Consider the following 20,368-nt stretch of genomic DNA (forward strand, 5'->3'; position numbering starts at 1 on the left):
CCATCCTAGAGAAGTAACCCAATGATATACCGAAACTGGCCATAGTAGGTCAGGGCTAGTACCTAATAACATTAGGAATGACCGGACATCCCCTGGAGGAATCAAATAGGTTTCCCAATTCAATTCTAACGGTCTGAGCAAATGACTAGAATGTGATACAAATATCCAACAAGGATACCATAATCTTCAGAAGTTCTGGGTTCTGACATACTTGCAAATCGATATCAAGATATACTAGTAGAACTATTTCTAGCGAGCGGGCCGTTTACCTGATGTTGTTTTCAAGCTTTCTTGATCTCCGACGCGGAGCAGCAGCCATCTCCGAGACTCCGATGCGGCGTTTCCCATGGCGGCGGGTTGGGGTGTGCCGCCGCGCAAGCGGTCGACGGGGAAAGGAATAAGTTCACCGGAGGTCCCTCAACTTAACAACGAGATTTTTTAAGGTCCCTTAACCACAAAACCATAAATGTATACTCCTAAACTTACACAAACCGTGCACGTAAGGTCCTATAGCAGTATATAGAGGTGGTTTCGCTGACGTGGTATCCTAGTTAGAAAATTTTTTTAAAAAGTGTGTGGGGTCCACCTGTCAGCTACATGTATTTTTTCTTCTCCTTCTCTTCTCTTTTCTCTCTTTTCTCTTCCCTTCTTTGGGCCGGCTGCGGGCGGAATCGGCGAGCGCGGCGGTCGGAGTTGTCCGGCCAGCCGTGCCAGCTGCGCGGCGAGCTGCTCGTCGACAAGATCCTGACGCGTCGCCGCCGCAGGAGGGCACACCACCTCCTTCTACGCCTGCTCGCTCCGCGACGGTGACGGCGAGGCGCCGCCGGCCGCGGCCCGCGAGCTCCTCACCGTCGCCGACATCAGCGCCGACCACGCCGTGTTGTCGCCGACGCCGTGCATAGGCCTCACGCTCATCTTCGACGTCTACAGGTCAGAGTACTATGAGCATGGCATGAAGCTAATCAGTGCTGCATGAGGCAGTCCACGTCCAGATGGATGGCCATGGCCACCATGGCATTGGCATGACATATCTTGGCATGAATGGTCTCAAAGCGGCGAGGTTACCTCCCAACAATAATCACGAGCACCCCGGGAGCTAAAACGAAAACGAAGTGCCTGCTAAAGGTAGCTCCTTTTTTCTCCAATATCCACGTGCTTGAATCAACCAACGTTGTACCAAATACTACCAAGTGCAAGAAAAACCGAGACAAATGGAGCTAAGATGCAAAATCAGAGTTGTATCGAAGTGAACTTTATTAAAAGAACCCCGAAACAAAACAAAAAAAAACCAAAGAAAATAATGGAGAATCCGAATGCCATAAGTTCAATCTGCACGTCAGAAACGACTGGATCTTAACGACAAAACTTAGAGTCGACGCCGACGTTGCCCACCATGAACCCCACGTCTTATCTACCGGCGTCGGCAGCGCCCTGGATCGAGCTCTCCACCACCGGGCTCGGCTATAACACGGCGACCGGGGAGCACAAGGTGGTCAGTCTCTTCAAGAAACGCAACGGCGGGGAGTACAGCTGCGAGGTGTACACCCAGGGCGCCGGCGGGTGGCGCCGCTGCGTCGGGCGAGTGCCGCCGTGCGCGGCCAACTTCCTCCCCGCGTTGCCGCCGGTGTTCGTCCACGGCTACCTCTACTGGCTGCTCCGGCCGGCCGGCCCCGGCGAGGAGCCGATCCACCGCATTCTGTCCTTCTCCATGGGCGCCGAGCAGTTCGGGTGGGTGTACGTGCCGCCGCGGGCCCGCGGCTGTCTTCCCGCATCTGCCACCTCGCCGACCTCGACGGCTCGCTGTGCGCCATCTTCGACAACCGCCTCTTCGGCCGCGTCTACGGGCTCTTCACGTGGAGCGGCAAGGTGTTCGTGAACGACGTCGAGCGCAATGCCGTGGAGCGCGTGTTCCGCGTGCAAGACATGGTCGACGTCCACCTCCCTCCCGCCGCAGTCAGCCGCCTCGGCGCCGTCACGCGATAAGCGGCGAGCGGAGGAAGGGGCAGGAATGGCGGAGGTCCGCCTCCGCGCTCGCCCTCCATCCACTCCGCCCGCAGCCCGCCGCCGCTCTGCTGCTGCGATCGCCGATTCCGCCCGCCGCCGCCTGAAGAAGGGAAGAGAGAAGAGAGAAAAGAGAAGAGAAGGAGAAGAAAAAAATATGTGTAGCTGACAGGTGGGCCCTACACACCTTTTTTTAATTTTTTTCTGACTAGGATGCCACGTCAACGAAACCACCCATATATACTGCCATAGGATCTTGTGTGCACGGTTTGTGTAAGTTTAGAGGTACACATTTCTGGTTTTGTAGTGAAGGGACCTTAAAAAATCTCGCTGTTAAGTTGAGGGACCTCCAGTGAACTTATTCCACGGGGAAAAGGGATGGGGATGGAGACGGACCGTTCTTATTGGACCGTAAGCCCGTGACGGTGGACGTGCAGCCCAGTTTAGTTGGGCACCGGAACGGGCTGAACGCATTGCTACGTGCGCTCGATCACGCGGCCCACTCGTGAGAGAGAGAGGATAGAGATAAGAGGGAGAGAGAGAGGATAAAGAGAAGAGGGGAGTAGTGAGGATGACATGTGGAGACACATAGGCCCCACCATTTTTTATTATTGTGTGTGAAACTAACATGTGGTTTCTATATGTTTTATTATTTTTTTGGGTTAAATTGTCACGTAAGCACCACGTCAATGCTACATGGGATAAAGACCTAGTCAAGAAAATCACGTCAGCCAAAATCGAGGACAATACCGCCGAGGGACTTTGTTTGCAAGGTTATGTAAAATGGGGGATGCGTTGTATCCAGTTTATGGTCCAGAAGTTTTCGAACTCGGAACAAACTGAGAGACTTAAAAGTGAGCTTATTTCGCGCAGAGTCCACGGCGCGGTGGCCGCAACGAACTGCGAAGAGCCGAAGAGCTGCTCCGAGCGAACCTCTGCCGGTGCGGGCCTCGCCTCGATCAAGGTTGTGGTCCACGCACGTCATGGACCGAGGTGCCGGTCGAGTTCACGCTCTCGCCGGCGCTACTTGGCAGGAGCGACGTTCGCGCCAGGTCAGTGTGGGCACCGCGTCATTGAGATCGACTCGTCGACGCCGTCGCGTCGTCCGCGAACGATCTGTTCGGATCTTGGATAATCGATTACTCAAATGCAACTGGTTTGGATGGAGCGTGTGGCAGGCAGCGCCAAACCCAGCGACGTAGCAACACCCCTCGGCTCGGCTGCACGTGCCATGTTGGCACATGAGCAGATGCCTATTGCCCACAGCGTCCCAACAGTACAAGGCTCCAGGGCCCAAGAACAACCCGTGCAAAGAATCGATCGAAGATTCGAAGGAGTATCTTTTCCTCTTCGCTCTATGCTGTGCCTTGAAATCAATTTTCAGCTCTATTCTGAAGTCTGAACAAGATGTGGAGCTAAAAGTCATCGGAGAGAGAAAAATACACTGTCCCATGCAAAGCAGGTTGACAAATAATAAAACTTTTGAGTCAGTGAACGTCGGAGGAAAAACGAGCTCAAATGCTCAACCATTTCCATTTCCGCGTGAAACTGCAAAAATAAAAGTTGACAGAGACGTCCTCTCTACTGTTCTGTGACCGTGCGCGTCGTCTGTCCGTCCAACTTTGTCTTCTCCCTGTAGTCCCCTTCACCGCAACTTCGGCGAAGTCAAGAAGGAGTAGTCAAGTGCGCAGAGACCTACCGAGAAGAAGAGTACAGCCGCACGAGCGGCGAGCGGAGGACTACGCGATCCACAAAAAAATGTTTTCTTTTTAGGTAGTGCCCTCCTCTCTTCACTCTGCAAGACTGCAACACTCCGCAGACTGACACGCTTGCATGGGGGCGGCGGTGGGGAAGGCGGCTCCGGCGAAGGCCCGGCTCGACATTGCCGAGAACACCATATTCCAGCGGAACCGCGGCATATGGGACGCGGCGGCCGCCTGCACCAACGAACGCCTCCTCGACGCGGTCGACGAGATCCTCGACCTGGCGGAGGCCCAGCCTTTCCCCGCGGCGTCCGCGGCCGCCGCCCGCCTCGACAGCGCCCTCCGCGCCGCCATGTCGCTCATGATGGACGAGTTCATGTGCCTCAGGGTCTGGAACGCCTCCTCCCATGACCTGCGCCTCGCCGTCGACAGGCTCGCGGTCGGTGCTTCCGCCAACGCCCTGTGGCAGCACACCTTCCCCAGCACCGGCGACAGGAGCAGCTCGGCGAGCACCGTGGGGCGCGCGTCGGCCGGAAGCCCGTCGAGTGCCCCTGGCGACTTAGTCGGCTTCTTGGACGGCGAGTTCTTGGATGAGCTCCAGCTGCTCTGCCCCGCGAGCCTGCTCGTCCTCCATGAGATCGCGCACCGGGTAATCCGTGCCGGCTACACGAAGGAGCTCGTCCAGAAATTCACAAATTCCCCATGCGATGTTCTGGACAGGTACGACTATTTTCTTGCAGTTTAACCTACTATGTTTTTTTTTAATCTGAACCGTGACTTCTTTGGTTCTAAAGAAACGTTTTGTTTTTACTGTAATCGTGGAACAGGTTCTTGTCGATTTTTCAGGGGGAATGCTCGCGGCGGACGACAGTGGATCTGATCAAGCGATGGAGCCTGGCGACTCATCTCGTCGGGAAGGCCCTCGTCGTCATGCAGCGGCAGCTGTACACGCACAACTCCCCCGGCGCCTTTGATGCTCTCAAGGACGAGTACTTCTTGGCCATCACAAAGAATCGAATCTTGAACCTGCTCAAGTTCGCAGACGATTTCACCAGCATCACGTCGCACGAGAAGCTCATTTACATCCTTGGCATGTACCAGGCTCTGAGCGAGGCCGCTCCAGGCCTCCTGCTCATGTTCACCGGGCCGCACAAGGAGCTCGTTGCCGAGAGGTCCGAGGAAATCCTCGCCAAATTGGCTATGTCGATAAGGTCCATGGTCGCCAGCCTCATAGCGAAGGTACGAGACGGTGTCTCGAACACGAAGAACATCGTCGGCGTCGGCGTCCATCCGCTGACGAAATACGCCGTGCTCTGCATCGAGCGGCTGGCGCCGCACCGCGACACGCTCGACCTGATCCTCGCGAGCGGCGGGGACGACGTAGCGTCGCTGTCCGATCTCGCGTCGCGCGTGGTAGGGTCCCTGGAAGAGAAGCCCGTGCTTCCCTGCGATGACGACGCGACGGCGGCGGCGACCGGTTCGCGGCACCACCTCTTCCACGCCAACAACGCCAACTTCGTGCTGCAAAGCTGCAAGCCTCTGCTCGGGGACGAGTGGGCGGCGGCGCGCGAGAGCGTCGTGGAGCGGCACGTCGCGGGCTACGCCGAGGCTTGCTGGGCACCGGTCGTGGCTTGCTTGGAACCCGCGGGCAGGAAGCCAGCGGCAAAAGTCGTGGCCAAGTTCAGCGCCGCGTTTGACAGAGCGTATGAGACTCAGGCGCGCTGCGAGGTCCGCGATCCCGCGCTGCGCGACGCGTTGCGAAGGGCCGTGTCCGACAAGGTCGTGACTGCTTACGGCGTGTACCTGAAGACGCACCCCAAGCTCGAGAAAAAACTCAGGTACACCGCCGGGGAGCTGGGCGAGCGGCTTTCGGAATTGTTCGAAGGAGAAGCTGCAGAGCACAACAAATGAAGGCCGATTTCAACTTTTTTCTTCAAACTTTTAAATTTTTCGTCGCATCGAACTTTCCTACACACACAAACTTCCAATTTTTCAGTTACATTGTTCCAATTTCTTCAAACTTCCAATTTTAGTGTGGAACTAAACACAGCCAAACAACATACTATAGTTGTTTACCACGGATTCTTTTGTAATAACACATGTAATTTTAGAAAATAAAGAAGAGTAAGGAAATTCATTTGTACCACTGGTTGAATTTCCTGGCAAACCGTGCTTCTGGCACGAACTCAGGCCCAGTTTAGTTCTGAGGATAAAAATTTTCGAAATCTAAAAGAGATCAGAAATTTTCATCGAAGGCTGTGTTTAGATCCAAACTTCAACTTTTTCCATCACATACACACACAACTTTTCAGTCATATCATACCAATTTCAATCTAAACTTACAACTTTGGAAGGAACTACTGGAGGCTCAATGGCAGCGTGTCCACAAGAATCCGGCAGTCCTACCGACAACCTAAAGTCAAGATTGCAGTTTAGATATTTCTCGTAGGATATGGAAAGTATGTTCCTCTTAAACTCTCTTACAAAACCAACCCCTTTATATAAGAGTAACGATTAATTTATTTAAGATAACATCTATACGTACCAACATCATTCTAAAATAAATACTCCCTCGTCTGATATGAAAAGGAGGGAGTATTCATTCTAGAATGCTCCCTAAACGCGTGCTTGGGTCCTTGAGACGTTGACGATAGTGCACTTTCCGTTAGACTCCACTACAAATTCCGCAGAGCAGCAGGTCACTACTCACAAGTGTACCTTGTATATTCTCCCTGTAGCTTCGATGAAATGCTCAACTCGACACCACAAAATGTGCCACGAAACCACCCGCTGGGCAGAAGCGTACTGGACTACCTGTGCCAGTGATCCAGTCCACTTTCCTCCCGACCCTGCAAAACAAGTTGCTGCACCCTGCACCGCTGGTGCACGCATTCATGGGCGCCGCGGCAGGGAAGGCAGCGGAAGACGTCGCGGCCGCGTCGACGATGACGCGCGCAGAGTACCGGCTTGCCGTTGCCGAGCAAGTCCTACTCGGGTGGCACTGCGCGCGCTCGTCCGGCGCCGACCTCGCCAGCATATGGGACTCGGACGCGACCTGCACCAACGAGAGCCTCCTCTCCGCGGTCGACGAGGTCCTCCTCCTCGCGGAGATCCACGCGTTCCCCATGGCCTCCGCCGCTCGGCGCAGCATGCAGGATGCCCTCGACGTCGCCGTGTCATGTCTAATGGAAGAATTCCTTCGCCTCAAGGTGTGGGACGCTTCCCAGATGGAAGTCAGGCTCGGCGTTCGCTTCGCCGTCGGGAAGTTCTCGATGCCCGCGGCGGACAGTGGAGTGTCGCTGTCGCTCGCCTTCCCCACCACCGGCAGCATCAGCACGGCGAGCACCATCGACGAGCTGTACGCGTCAGGCGGGAGCCAGTCGAGCAGAGTTGGCGCGGTGACCATGCTCTTGGACGGCGAGTTCTTTGATGAGCTCGATCTGATCAGCCCGGCAAGCTTGTCCGTCCTCCATCAGATCGCTCTCCGGGTGATCCGCGCTGGCTACACGAAAGAACTGCTCCACGCATTCACCAACGCTCCCTGCGATGTTTTAGACAGGTTGGACTTGTCCCAAGTCATGCAATTTAAGAATCTACTATCTCCATGGTTGATCTGAGCTGTGTTCTGGCTGTTTTTCTTCGCCATGGAACAGGTTCCTGACGATCCTTCAAATGGAATGCGCTTTCGAAACCGACCATGTCAGTTTCGAGGACGCGGAGTGGTGGACAGCAGAGGACATGATCAAGCGGTGGATCTTGGCAACTAAGCTCGTCGCGAAGGCCCTCGCCGTCATGCAAAGGCAGCTCCAAGCACAGAGCTGCGGAGCGTTCGACAGGTTCAAGAACGATTACTTCATGGCCATCGCGAAGAACAGCATCTTCGTCCTGCTCAGATTCGCGAACGGGTTCACTACCACGGAAGCACCGGACAAGCTCGTGTATGTCCTGGAAATGTACGAGGCACTGAGCAACGCGGCTCCGGGACTCCTGCTCCTGTTCACCGAGCAACGCGTGGAGCTCGTCTCCCGGCAGGTCGAGGTTGTTCTCGCCAAGCTGGCGCGCGCGCTGAGAGCCATGATCGGCGGCCTCATCGCCAGGATCCGAACGGCAGATTGTCCCCAGACGACGGGGAGCGCCGCGCGCGGCGTCGGCGTCCATCCGCTGACGCGGTACGCCATGACCTGCGTCGAGCTGCTGTCGCCGCACCGCGCCGCGCTGGACCTGATCCTCGCGAACGGCGCCGGCGAGAGCGTGACCTCGCTGGGAAGCCTAGTGGCGGTGCTCGTCACGAGCCTGGAACGACACCTCGAGGAGATCAACCCCGAGCTGTCCAACGACGACGACGACGCGGCTGCAGCAGCCGCAGCCTCGCGGCACCTCTTCCTGGCCACCAACGCGAGCTACGTGGCGAGACGCGCCGTGGACGCCGGCGTGGAGCCTCTGCTCGGAGACGGGTGGGCCGCGCGGCGCGGGAGCCTGATCGCGCGGTACGTGGCGAGCTACGTCGAGGCGTGTTGGGCCCCGGTTGCGGCTTGCCTGGAAACCGCGGGGAGGAAGCCGGTGAAAGTTGCCGCCAAGTTCAGCTCCGCGTTTGACGAAGCGTACGAGAGTCAGGTGCACCGCGAGATTCCCGATCCCGCGCTGCGCGACGCGCTGCGGAAGGCCGCGTCGGAGATGGTCGTTCCCGCTTACAGCGCGTACTTGCAGAATCACCCCAAGCTCCAGAAAAACGTCAGGCACACCGCGGGCGAGCTGGACCGATTGCTGTGGGAGTTGTTCGAAGGAGAAGCGGCGGAGCGCAACAAATTGTTGCTGTAATTTTAGGACAGGCCAGATTCTTTTGTAATACTTTCTCTATTTCAAATTAGCTATATTTGGCTTTGTATACTGCTCATGTTAAACATTTCTGCTTTGATCATTGATTTCTATAAATTCATCTAGTTTAACAAGATTTAAGCTATATGTCACTCACTCCATCTCTAAATAAAAAAAGATTACTACAAATCTGAACAGATACTACTACGAATATAGATGAAGTGTGTCTAGATTTATAGTACTATGATATATCTCATCCAACCAAAATTTACTGGGAGAATTGTGTTAATGCCCCAACTTTCAATCTCAATTGTAACTAGCATGGTGGCCCGTGCAGATTACATGGCTAGCATCATCATATTTTCTCTCAAATAATAGCAATGTTTTTTCAATGTATTATTAAATATATTAAAATGGTAACATAATTTTAAATTTTGTACTAACTTTACAAAACTACTAATGTGTAATATTTATATTGTATTTTTTATACGTGTTCGTTATTAATTATTTTTAATATCAGATTTTAGTTATTTGTAAATTATATTTCTATATGGACTCTAGACTCATCTTTCAATATTTCTTTTTTTAATTCCGAATTTTCGTTATCTGTAATTGTATTTCTATATATACTCTAGGCTCTTCTTCCAATATTATATATTTTGAATTTTGAATTTTTATTATTTCTAATTGTATTTCTATGTGGACTCTAAATTCATCTTTCAATATTCTTTAATTTTTAATTTCGAATTTCAATTAATTCTAAATTGTATTCCTATATTAACTTTAGACTATTCTTCCTATTTTTTTTAATTTCGATTTTTTGTTATTTGTAAATTGTATTTTTATACGAACTCTAAACTTTACATTAATCTTATTATGTTTATTCTGAATTGTAGTTAGTTTTAAATTCTTATATGGACTCTATACTCTACTTCTAATATTCCTTATTTTTAATTCCGATTTAATATTTCTTATTTTTAATTCTGATTTTCTATTATTTCTTAATTGTATTTCTATATGGACTCCATACTACACTTCTAATATTCCTTATTTTTAATTTCAAATTTATTTCTTAATTGTATTTCTATATGGACTCTATACTCCACTTCTGATATTCCTTATTTTTAATTCCAAATTTCTGTTATTTTTTAATTGTATTTCTATATGGACTCTAGTCTCCTATTCCGATATTCCTTATTTTTTAATTCCGAATTTTAACTATTTCTAAATTGTAATTCTATATGGATTCTGTTTAGAGTCACCAACCACCTCAACCTTGGGAAACACCCTAATCAAGATGGGTTTAGAAGATCAAAACCGGCTAGCGAAGCCGATTAGACAAATAAGGATAAACACCCGTCTCGTGAGCAGAGCGAAAGGTTTTTGGGACATACCTACAAACAGGATTTACACTCTCGCGGCGAGGACGGACAACTTACAGCGCAAACGATGAAGTTGGACGAAACTGGGCAAAAAGTATATGCGAATATTGAAAAAAACGATTCAAGTGGCTAAAAGTGTTGGAAATAGATTGTGCCTCAATTAAACCGACTATGGCCCTTATAAAGATGTTAGTTTTTCCTCTCCTCTGCTGGCACCTGGCGGCTCCCCACTCATCCTCGCCAAACGCCGCGCAGCCGTGCCGGACATGGCCGTTCCGGCTTACGGTCGAACCCAGGATCTCAGGTGCTACTAAGTCTTTTATAACCACTAGGCTAATGCCATATCTTTGGAATTAACTTGGGTAATTCAGGAGATTCGTTGCTCAGATCCATTTTTACAAGGAATAAGTCTACACCATTTTGATTCTACATCGTTACACGGATATGAAACAAAGGGCAAGTGAAATGGTGGCTACTGCAAATTGGGCACAAGCACCTGGAATGATAGTTCAGAGTTGCTGCAAAGTTCAAACTCGCAGGTGTCGCCTTCACGCAGGTTGTTCTCCCTACTTATGTCAGCCCATCCAGCGATGAAACCGTTGAATTTTGGGGTGCATTGGTACAGCACAGGCCAGAGTCTCATGGATGGATCCTTGAGTATTAATATCTTCCTCGCTTGTTTCTTTGTTCTTGGAAGAACTGGCAGTCGTCTTGGAAGCTCCTGTAAGTGCATCTTTTAGAAGTGCTGTGCATGCTCAGGAAATGCAAATATTTGTTTTTTCACAAGTGGTAGGACAAGAATCTAGACAAGGTATTAAACAGTTAATCTGTTGTGTTTTAGCTGAACTTTGGATATTCAACATTCGTATTCTTTCAGATACCTACTCATTCATGATTTAGGGGGTGTTTGGATCCAGGGACTAAAGTTGGACTAAACTTTAGTCCCTGTCATATCGGATGAATTTGAAGTATTAAACATAGACTACTTATAAAACAAATTACATAAATGAGAGCTAATTCGCGTGACAAATTTTTTAAGCCTAATTAATTCATAATTAACGTATATTTACTGTAGCATCACATAGGTTAATTATGAATTAATTAGACTCAATAGATTCGTCTCGCGAATTAGTTCAGGATTATAGAATTGAATTTTTATCAATAGTCTATGTTTAATATTTATAATTATTTAATATTTATAATTAGTGCCCCATCTAAACAGGGCCTTGCCCATGCTATCTCATAGCCCTGGCCTACTATCTCCAACTTCGGTGAACGATTAATATTAGTCACTTGTCGCTAAATATAATTTTTTTTAAGACAGGAACTAACAGAGACTGTTTCATCAGGATATTTTATGTCCTTTATGCAGTTTGAACACAAAAGACTTGGAAAAGGGAACAAGTTCAGTAAAGGCTACTCACAAGCCATGTTTGGTCTGGTGGAGGTATGGTTATGCAAAATTTCTTGCTATTTGCTGCAACTGCAAGAACTACACATGACTTTGTGCCTCCACTTTCCTGTCCTTTGCTATTGTTCCCTGCATATTGCCCGACACTCGTAAAATAACCTTTTATATAATCCATTTGTTAATTTGAACATTTCTTGAGAAAATACTCTTAAATCTAGTATAATATGCAGAATCACCAAAAAGGGCACCAGATAACTACTACTCCATCCGTTTCACAATGTAAGTCATTCTAGCATTTCCCACATTTATATTTATGTTAATGAAACGGAGGAAGTACCAGGTTGCACGCTATTTTTTCTGACGTAAGTAAGTTCACAAGTCTTTGGACCGCTTGACATAATTTCTGCAGCAATCTGCCGTGGACCATCTTTAGTGATATCTTGCTTCACAGAAGAATGGGCTGGAACAGATACTGAATATTAATGATTTCTCATTGCTCAGTATAAGTTTGCAAATATACAAAATACATTGCAAATAAGGTTTCATAGGTACTAACCTTTTTGAGCAACTTTGTTGCACTCAGAATGCAAAACATCTTTATCCTTCTTGCAATCGTCTGGAGCTGCATCAATGTCAGGGTAAGTGTTACTGGGCAATGCGTTGATGTCTATGCCATGTACAGCAATGCTGCCATCATCTGTACTTGTTCTTGGTACATCAGTCATCTGTTTATTTTCCAAACATCTTGATGTCTCAGGCATTCCAAAACAATCACCTGGAGTTCGGCCATTGGCAACTAGCCCTTCGGTGTTCACGTCAACAGAAAATGCTTCTGGACTACAAAAATCACTATCAAATTCGTATATATCAGCTGACAGAAATATGTCATCTATACCCACTTCATTAAGATCCATCATAGCCAAAGGTGTTCTTAATTCTGCATTCTCTAGCACATTGGAGTTCTCGCAGTTCTCAGTTTCAGCATTCCCGTCTTCTAGCCCTAACTCGCAGTAAAGTTGCATTGGCCTATCTTGGTGTGAGCGTTCTGATTCTTTATCAGCAGTCATCACATTGCTTGATTCAGGATAACTAAAACTTGGGTAATCTTCAGATTTATTTGCATCCCATGTCACGTCTTTTGTGCTAGAAGATGCACCAATAGCTTCCAAATTTTTTATTGTCTTCATTCCAGCTGCATTGTAACTGGGGTCAGCATTGCACTCTGTTGCAGGGACCTGAACAACTGCATGTGATTTATCAGGAGCTGCATCCAGTTCTTTCACTGAAGATTCTGAACATCTTAGCTCAGAACCAGAGTCGATGCAGACACGAACAGGCATGTCATGTTGCCTGGGGTCCAGATCATATCTCTGTTCATCGGTGCGTGGTTTCTTTCGACGTTTAACCACATCTTTGCTGCTTACTTTCACCATTTGATTGTTAGCAGGATAGCCTGTTTTTCGCCCGGGCTTCCTCTTCCGGCTCTGCCTCTTGTTCCTTTCACAGAGATGGATCCTTTCGCAAGCTGAAATTGCGAATATTTGCACGGTGAAGACTGACCTGGCGATCTGCCTGAACACCAGGAACTCGCCGACGCTGATGTCGTGATCGAGCACAAAGTTCTTCCACCCATGGCCAAATGACAGAACATCGTCGTGCAGATACAGCCGCACTCGCCAGCGAAGTCCATATGCATCTTCAAGATATACATTGGAGCCTGTCATGTCAGTGATTGTCCTGGCAAATGGGAGTGGTATATCCTGCATTTGTAAAAACATACATACACATATTATGTTCTTGCGTCAAGTAAGTTACTGCTGAATATAAATACTAAATCATAGTCAACACATTTTCACTAGTGGATCTTATTCACTAAATATACAATGTTTTTTTGACAGATCTCAGACATCCAGTTCATTGCCAAATGTGGCATAAAGTGCTTGCACCAACAGTCATACCTAGGACTTGCCTAAAATACACATGGTGCCTGTCTGAATAAGCAAAACTACACTGAATCATGCAAAAAAGATGGAAATCCATACCATGTTCTCGGAGAAGTAACCGACCATGATCTTGAAGAAGGACGGCAGCGTCGGGGTCGGCCTAGCCTTCTCGGAGGAGGAAGAAGCCATGCCATGAATTCGGATGCATCTCTTCGTGCAATCCACGCAGGCTTTCTTCCTCTGAGGGTCACTGACCCTCTTCCTCCTCCTCTTCACCTTCTCGGTTTTCTCCTCATGGACGACGTCAGCTTTCTCTTTTCCATGGCTGTCAGCATTGCCCTCTTCTTGCTCTATCTTCGGCACTTTTATCAGCTCCACCATGCTTGCTAGCTGATGTCTGAAAGTGATCTCAAAAGAACCCACGATGAAAGCAAGAAGCAGAGGAAACACAAGATGCAATATTTGCTAATTTGCTGAATAATGTCATCTTGAGATTATCAACCAAGGTATCAAGAACCATTTGCTTCCTCTGATCATTCCCTATCTCCCATAATTGAGCTGCCTATATATATTCAGACATGCAGACATCGCTCAGGCCTCAAACAGAAAAAAAGAGGTGATCATTTGACTTAACACTAAAATGATCAACAGAAAGGAGACATGCAAGGAAAAAGGATCAAATTATTGCTGATTTCTTCTCCCACAACGGAGAGCAGAGCAGAAGAGAGAGACCAACGAAAGGTTACAGTGGTTACACAACATAGAGTTATACTTCGGCCATTCCATCAATGCTTTTATGTTCGTCTCCCAAGAGCGAGAAAGTTACAATTTCCGTAGCCACTTTCTACTGTAATCCGTAGTACTAAAATTTCTTTTCGTTTTTTTTCTGCAACAATTGCAACACCGAACAACTTGGCCATCCTTCTCCACCTGGCGCATCGGGAAGTGATACCCTGGATGCTCCTCTTTGGCCTCCATCCTGACGAGTGATGCCTACAATTTGCATGCATGCAGCAAAGTGCCATCTCACTGACAGGTGGGCCCGAGGATGAGGGTCCCAGTGGCCAGTGACTGTGAACCGAGACCACGAAGAGGCCGGGGCTCTTCTCCGGTGATCCGATGACAAGGGTGGGTCCCGGCATCCCAGGTGACCGTGAACCTCAGTCTTCCTCGTTGTCATCACCGTCTGACAAAACTGGCTGGCTGCTCTTGGCGTCTAGTCCTCCATTTTTCTCATGTCCAAGATTGTACTGGAAAAGTGGAAATCGGAAGCAAAAAATTCGGCCAAAATTTTCATCCGTGGGTTGGATTGTTGCTGGGCTCTATCGTGATATGGACCGAAGCACATGAACTCTCTATGTAAGGCCTAGCAGTAGCAGAGAGCAGAAATTTCTCGTCGAAACCGAAGAGGAGACGGATCGTGCAAAAGGACTAGAATTCGTCGTGTCGCGTTGTTGCTGCATCCCATCAGCGAGCCGTACGGAGCTTTGTGTGCTGGAGGAGTTGCCGCGCCGGCGGCCGTTTCGTGGTGGACGGTGGCCGGCGGCCGGCCGGCCGGTCGGCCGTCCAGATCAACGCACGTACGTACAGTCTAAAATCTAGAACGGCAGATTCGTAGTGGTGTTACTGTTACTGAAAATAAGGACTAAATGACGCAGGAGGAAATAAAAAAAATAAAGGAAATAGTACTAGACTAGACACACACGGCCTCATCTTTTTGCATATGCTCAAATTTATCAGCCAAAATTTAAATTTTAAACCTTAAATTTGGAGTTGATTTTGAGGTTTTTTTTTATCGAAATTTATTTTTTAGTTTTTGCTTTTAAATCGTTAAGAACACGTATATAAAAGTTTTATTTACAAATTATTATTCGTTTACAAATATGTCGTTTCGCTTATTGGGAAATAAGCGAAACGATAGGGCCAACAATGGCACCTACACTTCTTCTGTCTCATAAAAAAAATAAAGTTAATACGAGGTGTGACATATCTTAATAATACGGAGATAGGCTAATATGGAGTGTGACATATTCTAATGGAGTACTATAGATATGCGCTATATTCGTATAAGATTTGGTTTTTTATAGAACGTAGGGAGCACCTGCTCTCCATTTCTCCCATACTCTATCAGTCCATCTTTTGGAACAACTTTTGGACCAGATGGGAATGCAGGTTAAACGATCAACACACACCAATAGTACAAAGCAATTAGGTGCATGCACGGATGCACCACAAATCAACACAAGGCACAGCACCATAAGCTAATCAAATTAACAATCTGAGAACTTTTTGACGGCTATAAAAAAGATCACGTCGAATTTGGTCGTATGTTATAAAACTCTAGCGGCGGCGTCTCCGGATTCGCCAAACCGCCGCACGGTTTTGCGGCAGAGGGGCCGGCCTGCCCGTCTCTGCGCTCCCGCATGCCGGCCGCTGAATCATCGTCAATCATCATCAGACACACACACTAGTGACTAAACACTCTACTGCTGCTAGTGGCCGTAACTTTTGCCTCGCGCAGCCCTAGCTCCCTAGTGCGACCGGCTGTTCGCTAAGAGCATCTCCAATAACATAGCTATCTCACTCTTCAAGTTAAAATTTGGTAATTTTAAACTAAAAACGAGCTCCGACTAGCTATCCCACTCTCCAAGCTATTCGGCTGGCCAAATGGGCTCAGCCAAAACTAGCTTGCCAACGGTGGGAGTGTGGGACCCACGCTCTCTCTTTCTCATCATTCTCTCTGCATATGTTGGACAATGGCGACGACAACGACGAGGCACGGCGGCAGGGCGGCGGACTGCAGCGAGGCGGCGCTGCAGCCGCTGGCCTCCGCTCGCCGCGACCGCCGGCCAGCCGCCGTCCTTCGCTCGCCGCGACTCGCCTCCTCCGCTCGCTGCGACAGCCGGCGCCACTCTCTCCTACCTCCGCTCTCTTCCCCGACGTCGACGAGCCTCCTTCAAGCCGCCGCCGCGCCGGCCACCGCCCAGCAGGGCACGGCTGTGCCGACGCCGCCTCCGCCGCGCGCCGCCCAGCCGGGCACGGCTATGCCGACGCCGCCTACGCCGCGCGCCGTCCAGCCGGGCACGGCTATGCCGACGCTGCCTCCGCCGCGCGCCGCCCACCGCGCCGCTCCCCGCTGCGCGCCGCCCCCCGCCGCACGCTGCCCAGCCAGGCACGGCTGTGCTGACGCCGCCTCCGCCGTGCGCCGCCCCCACCGCGCCGCTCCCCGCCGCCGTCGCCACCAGGCCGCCGCCCCGCCGTCGTGCACCAGCCGTCGACTCGCCAAGGAAGAACAAGAAAGGATAAAATTAGTTTAGTGGGGAAGAGGGGAAGAAATAGGAAAAAGAAGAAGGGAGGGGCTGACATATGGGTCCCAGTGTCATAGAGTTAAAGTAGAGAGGGTAGATAGAGAGTCTATTGGAGTAAATAACTAGTTTGACTAGCTAAATCGGATGAAAAGTTGGCAATATGAATGTTTGGAGAGTCCGATATGGAGAGACTGTTGGAGATGCTCTGAGCGATACAAAAGGCTAGTAGCTCCCAAAGTACATGAACATGACCCTGCAGTGCTGCACAACTTGTCCAGGATTTCATGGCCAATTTGTCGATGCATTTTGGAGTTCAGTAAAGTAAATATACTAGCTCTTTTGGGAAACAAAAAATTTAGGAACTAGTCATACTCATGGCGCCGTATTTCCCAACGGAAAATGATCAAATCTTTTTTACACTGTAGATTATATATTTACATTGCAATTATACTATAAATTTCAATACTTTCACTGTAAATTTCAAGGGTTATAATATAATTTTCCCAGTACTCACTGTATAACAGTATAAGAGAATCAGGATAAAACCAATTAATCACCTATTTAGAAGAGATATGAATATACTTTCATACTATAAGAGAGAAGAACAATTACATAGGAAAAAATAGCTGAAATTAAGTAAACATTAAAAATTTCGTTTTTCGCAAAACTGAAATTTTATAGAGTTCTAATAGAAAACAGTCCGATTCTCACAAAAATATTTTTAAATTCCTACATTCCAAAGGACTTTACCAATCTCTTTGATTTTTGAATAAAACTGGGAGGTTTTATGTGAAATTCTGGTAATCTAGACAGACAGAGTTTATCCAAGGTTCAATCAGCCATCAGTTGGGTGCTTGCTGAACACTACACGCCCGGTGCATCAATCAATTTGTTTGCTGGGGGCCAGCAGGCAAAGATATTATGCAAAGGTGTCGTGCTGGAGGCTTCAGGCTTGTGATTAACGTACGTTTCACCTAACGTAATCCATCATCATCTCTATCTTAAAGAATCTAAAGCCACACGGTTTTCGTCCTCCTGAAAGCTTGTTCGTTCGCGGATGTCGGAGCGTGGCAGCAATGGTCCAATAATCCAATTGCCATTTAGCGCATGATATGATAGTCTAAAGCGAATTGAAAAGAAAACAGAGAATCATCGACCCGGCCGTGCTGTCTGCGCCGATTGCTGCACCGCGAATTTGTCAAACAGCAAGATTGTTGTTTACTAATCAGGCGATTTGTTTATTAACGGTGCAACTAATGTGTGCATTAGGTGAAGCTAATCTTTTAGTTGCCACGTCTATTTCGGCCGTTGACTTAATCCTGAACAACTGCAAAAACTGTACTTATTAAGAAAAATATATATGTGTTGTTCTGTTTGTGAAATCATAATTAAACGGCAACAATTGTAGGTTAAATATGTTAATGCAAGGGCCTTGCTTCACTGAAGATCCTAAGCATCAGTATTAATATCAGAGGGCACAAATCTGCATCAAATAAAAATTAGATTAAAGATCATGGTTTTGAATACTAGTTAGAGGCTTGGAGCTAGCAGATCTTTGATCTGTTCCCAGGGTAACTCGTTGCCACCTGATAATAACAACTTCACTAGGGTGTACTACGTAATGACCCATACTTTCACTTTTAACCAGCAAAGCTAGTCTTACAACGAATACACATGACACATCCCTTTGTTACTGAAAATTTCAGAAAGCAAGAGAGAACAACAATCTATTATATAATTAAAGAAATAGAAAAATGAGCCTCCGCGTTCGCTCTTATGGCCTAGAAATTCTCACATTAATCGGAGAAAAAGAAAAAACAGAGTCCATATAGAAATACAATTTAGAAATAGCTGAAATTCGGAATTAAAAAATAAGGAGTATTAGAGAAGGAGACTAGAGTCCATATAGAAATACACTTTAGAAATAGTTGAAATTCGGAATTAAAAAATAAGGAATATTAGAAGAGGAGACTAGAGTCCATATATAAATACAATTAGGAAATAATAGAAATTCGGAATTAAAAATAAGGAATATTCCATATAGAAATACAATTAGGAAATAATAGAAATTCTGAATTAAAAATAAGGAATATTAGAAGTAGAGTATAGAGTCCATATAGAAATACAATTAAGAAAAAAAATAGAAATTCGGAATTAAAAAAAGAAATATTAGAAGTAGAGTATAGAGTCCATATAGGAATTTAAAACTAACTAAAATTCATAAAAAAAGAGTCTCCACATTCGCTCTCATGACCTAGAAATTCTCACATTAATCGGAGAAAAAGAAAAAGCAGAGTCCATATAGAAATACAATTTACAAATAGCTGAAATTCGGAATTAAAAATAAGGAATATTAGAAGAGGAGACTAGAGTCCATATAGAAATACAATTTAGAAATAGTTGAAATTCGGAATTAAAAAATAAGAAATATTAGAAGAGGAGACTAGAGTCCATAAAGAAATACATTTAGGAAATAACTGAAATTCGGAATTAAAAATAAGGAATATTAGAAGTAGAGTATAGAATCCATATAGAAATACAATTAGGAAATAATCGAAATTCGGAATTAAAAATAAGAAATATTAGAAGTAGAGTATAGAGTCCATATAGAAATACAATTAAGAAAAAAAAATAGCAATTTGGAATTAAAAAATAAGGAATATTAGAAGTAGAGTATAGAGTTCATATTGGAATTTAAAACCAACTAAAATTCAAAATAAAAAGGAGCCTCCACGTTTGCTCTCATGGCCTAAAATTCTCACATTAATCAGAGAAAAAGAAAAGGCAGAGTCCATATAAAAATACAATTTAGAAATAGCTGAAATTCAGAATTAAAAAATAAGGAATATTAGAAGAGGAGACTAGAGTAGTTATTACACATTAGTAGTTTTGAAAAGTTATTGCAAAATTTAAAATTATGTTGTCATTGTAATATATTTTAATAATATAATGAGAAAACATATATGCTATTATATGAGAGAAAATATAATGATGCTAGCCGCGTAATCTTCGCGGGCCACCATGCTAGTTACAACCAAAAGGAAAAAAAAAGGCTACACACTGCTTTTCTTCTTTCTTTCCATGTAGTAGTAACAAACTAACAACCCCTTAAATCCCCTGGGCCGGATGGCTTTCCAGCTAGATTTTATCAGAGAAATTGGGGCACCTTAAAGAGTGACATAATCCTGGTAGTCAGAAATTTTTTCCAATCTGGGTTAATGCCTGAAGGAGTGAATGATACAGCTATAGTTCTTATCCCAAAAAAAGACCAGCCTATTGATTTGAAGGATTATCGGCCGATAAGTCTTTGTAACGTGGTGTATAAAGTGGTTTCTAAGTGTTTAGTTAACAGGTTGAGACCAATTCTTGATGACCTGGTTTCTAAAGAGCAAAGCGCATTCATACAGGGTCAGATGATAACTAACAATGCCTTACTAGCGTTTGAATGTTTCCACTCGATTCAAAAGAACAAGAAAGCTAACAGTGCTGCTTGTGCATATAAGTTAGATCTCTCAAAGGCCTATGATAGAGTAGACTGGCGATTTTTGGAGTTGGCTTTGAACAAGTTGGGTTTCGCTTACCGTTGGGTTAGTTGGATTATGTCGTGTGTAACCACAGTGAGATACTCGGTTAAATTCAATGGAACCTTACTTCGCTCTTTCGCTCCAACTAGAGGTCTCAGGCAAGGAGATCCTCTGTCGCCATTCCTATTTTTATTTGTGGCCGATGGCTTGTCCCTCTTGCTCAAGGAAAAAGTGGCACAAAATTCCCTAACTCCGCTCAAGATTTGCCGCCAAGCCCCGGG

General features: G+C 46.7%; 3 protein-coding genes and 2 pseudogenes across 3 annotated transcripts; 4 read left to right on the forward strand and 1 right to left on the reverse strand.

Annotated features, from left to right (window-relative positions):
• Nucleotides 1–346: 346 nt before the first annotated feature.
• Nucleotides 347–2,309, forward strand: LOC127759829 (uncharacterized; annotated as a pseudogene).
• Nucleotides 2,310–3,687: 1,378 nt separating this feature from the next.
• Nucleotides 3,688–5,860, forward strand: LOC127760751 (exocyst complex component EXO70A3-like). Its single transcript, XM_052285053.1, has 2 exons — nucleotides 3,688–4,424; nucleotides 4,532–5,860. Exons 1-2 carry the CDS (start codon nucleotides 3,835–3,837, stop codon nucleotides 5,613–5,615), a joined length of 1,674 nt encoding a protein of 557 aa, XP_052141013.1. The 5' UTR covers nucleotides 3,688–3,834; the 3' UTR covers nucleotides 5,616–5,860.
• A 442-nt stretch (nucleotides 5,861–6,302) lies between these two features.
• LOC127760741 (exocyst complex component EXO70A1-like) lies at nucleotides 6,303–8,647 on the forward strand. Its single transcript, XM_052285044.1, has 2 exons — nucleotides 6,303–7,263; nucleotides 7,358–8,647. Exons 1-2 carry the CDS (start codon nucleotides 6,599–6,601, stop codon nucleotides 8,520–8,522), a joined length of 1,830 nt encoding a protein of 609 aa, XP_052141004.1. The 5' UTR covers nucleotides 6,303–6,598; the 3' UTR covers nucleotides 8,523–8,647.
• Nucleotides 8,648–9,943: 1,296 nt separating this feature from the next.
• On the reverse strand, nucleotides 9,944–14,003 carry LOC127769921 (B3 domain-containing protein Os01g0905400). Its single transcript, XM_052295585.1, has 5 exons — nucleotides 13,355–14,003; nucleotides 11,869–13,072; nucleotides 11,650–11,772; nucleotides 11,326–11,441; nucleotides 9,944–10,622 (listed from the first exon to the last, which is right to left on the reverse strand). Exons 1-5 carry the CDS (start codon nucleotides 13,634–13,636, stop codon nucleotides 10,374–10,376), a joined length of 1,974 nt encoding a protein of 657 aa, XP_052151545.1. The 5' UTR covers nucleotides 13,637–14,003; the 3' UTR covers nucleotides 9,944–10,373.
• A 1,947-nt stretch (nucleotides 14,004–15,950) lies between these two features.
• Nucleotides 15,951–17,063, forward strand: LOC127757198 (vegetative cell wall protein gp1-like; annotated as a pseudogene).
• Nucleotides 17,064–20,368: the final 3,305 nt, after the last annotated feature.

The sequence above is a fragment of the Oryza glaberrima genome, chromosome 1, assembly GCF_000147395.1.
Source record: "Oryza glaberrima chromosome 1, OglaRS2, whole genome shotgun sequence".
Lineage (NCBI taxonomy): Eukaryota > Viridiplantae > Streptophyta > Magnoliopsida > Poales > Poaceae > Oryza > Oryza glaberrima.

Excerpts from the sequence above, each read along its gene's own strand:
- LOC127760751 (XM_052285053.1), top strand. The coding sequence starts at position 3,835 with ATGGGGGCGGCGGTGGGGAAGGCGGCTCCGGCGAAGGCCCGGCTCGAC. Across the intron at positions 4,425-4,531 it reads CCATGCGATGTTCTGGACAG|GTTCTTGTCGATTTTTCAGG; the intron begins GTACGACTATTT and ends ATCGTGGAACAG.
- LOC127760741 (XM_052285044.1), top strand. The coding sequence starts at position 6,599 with ATGGGCGCCGCGGCAGGGAAGGCAGCGGAAGACGTCGCGGCCGCGTCG. Across the intron at positions 7,264-7,357 it reads CCCTGCGATGTTTTAGACAG|GTTCCTGACGATCCTTCAAA; the intron begins GTTGGACTTGTC and ends GCCATGGAACAG.
- LOC127769921 (XM_052295585.1), bottom strand. The coding sequence starts at position 13,636 with ATGGTGGAGCTGATAAAAGTGCCGAAGATAGAGCAAGAAGAGGGCAAT. Across the intron at positions 13,073-13,354 it reads GTTACTTCTCCGAGAACATG|GATATACCACTCCCATTTGC; the intron begins GTATGGATTTCC and ends TTACAAATGCAG. Across the intron at positions 11,442-11,649 it reads AAAAAATAGCGTGCAACCTG|GGAACAATAGCAAAGGACAG; the intron begins GTACTTCCTCCG and ends GGCAATATGCAG.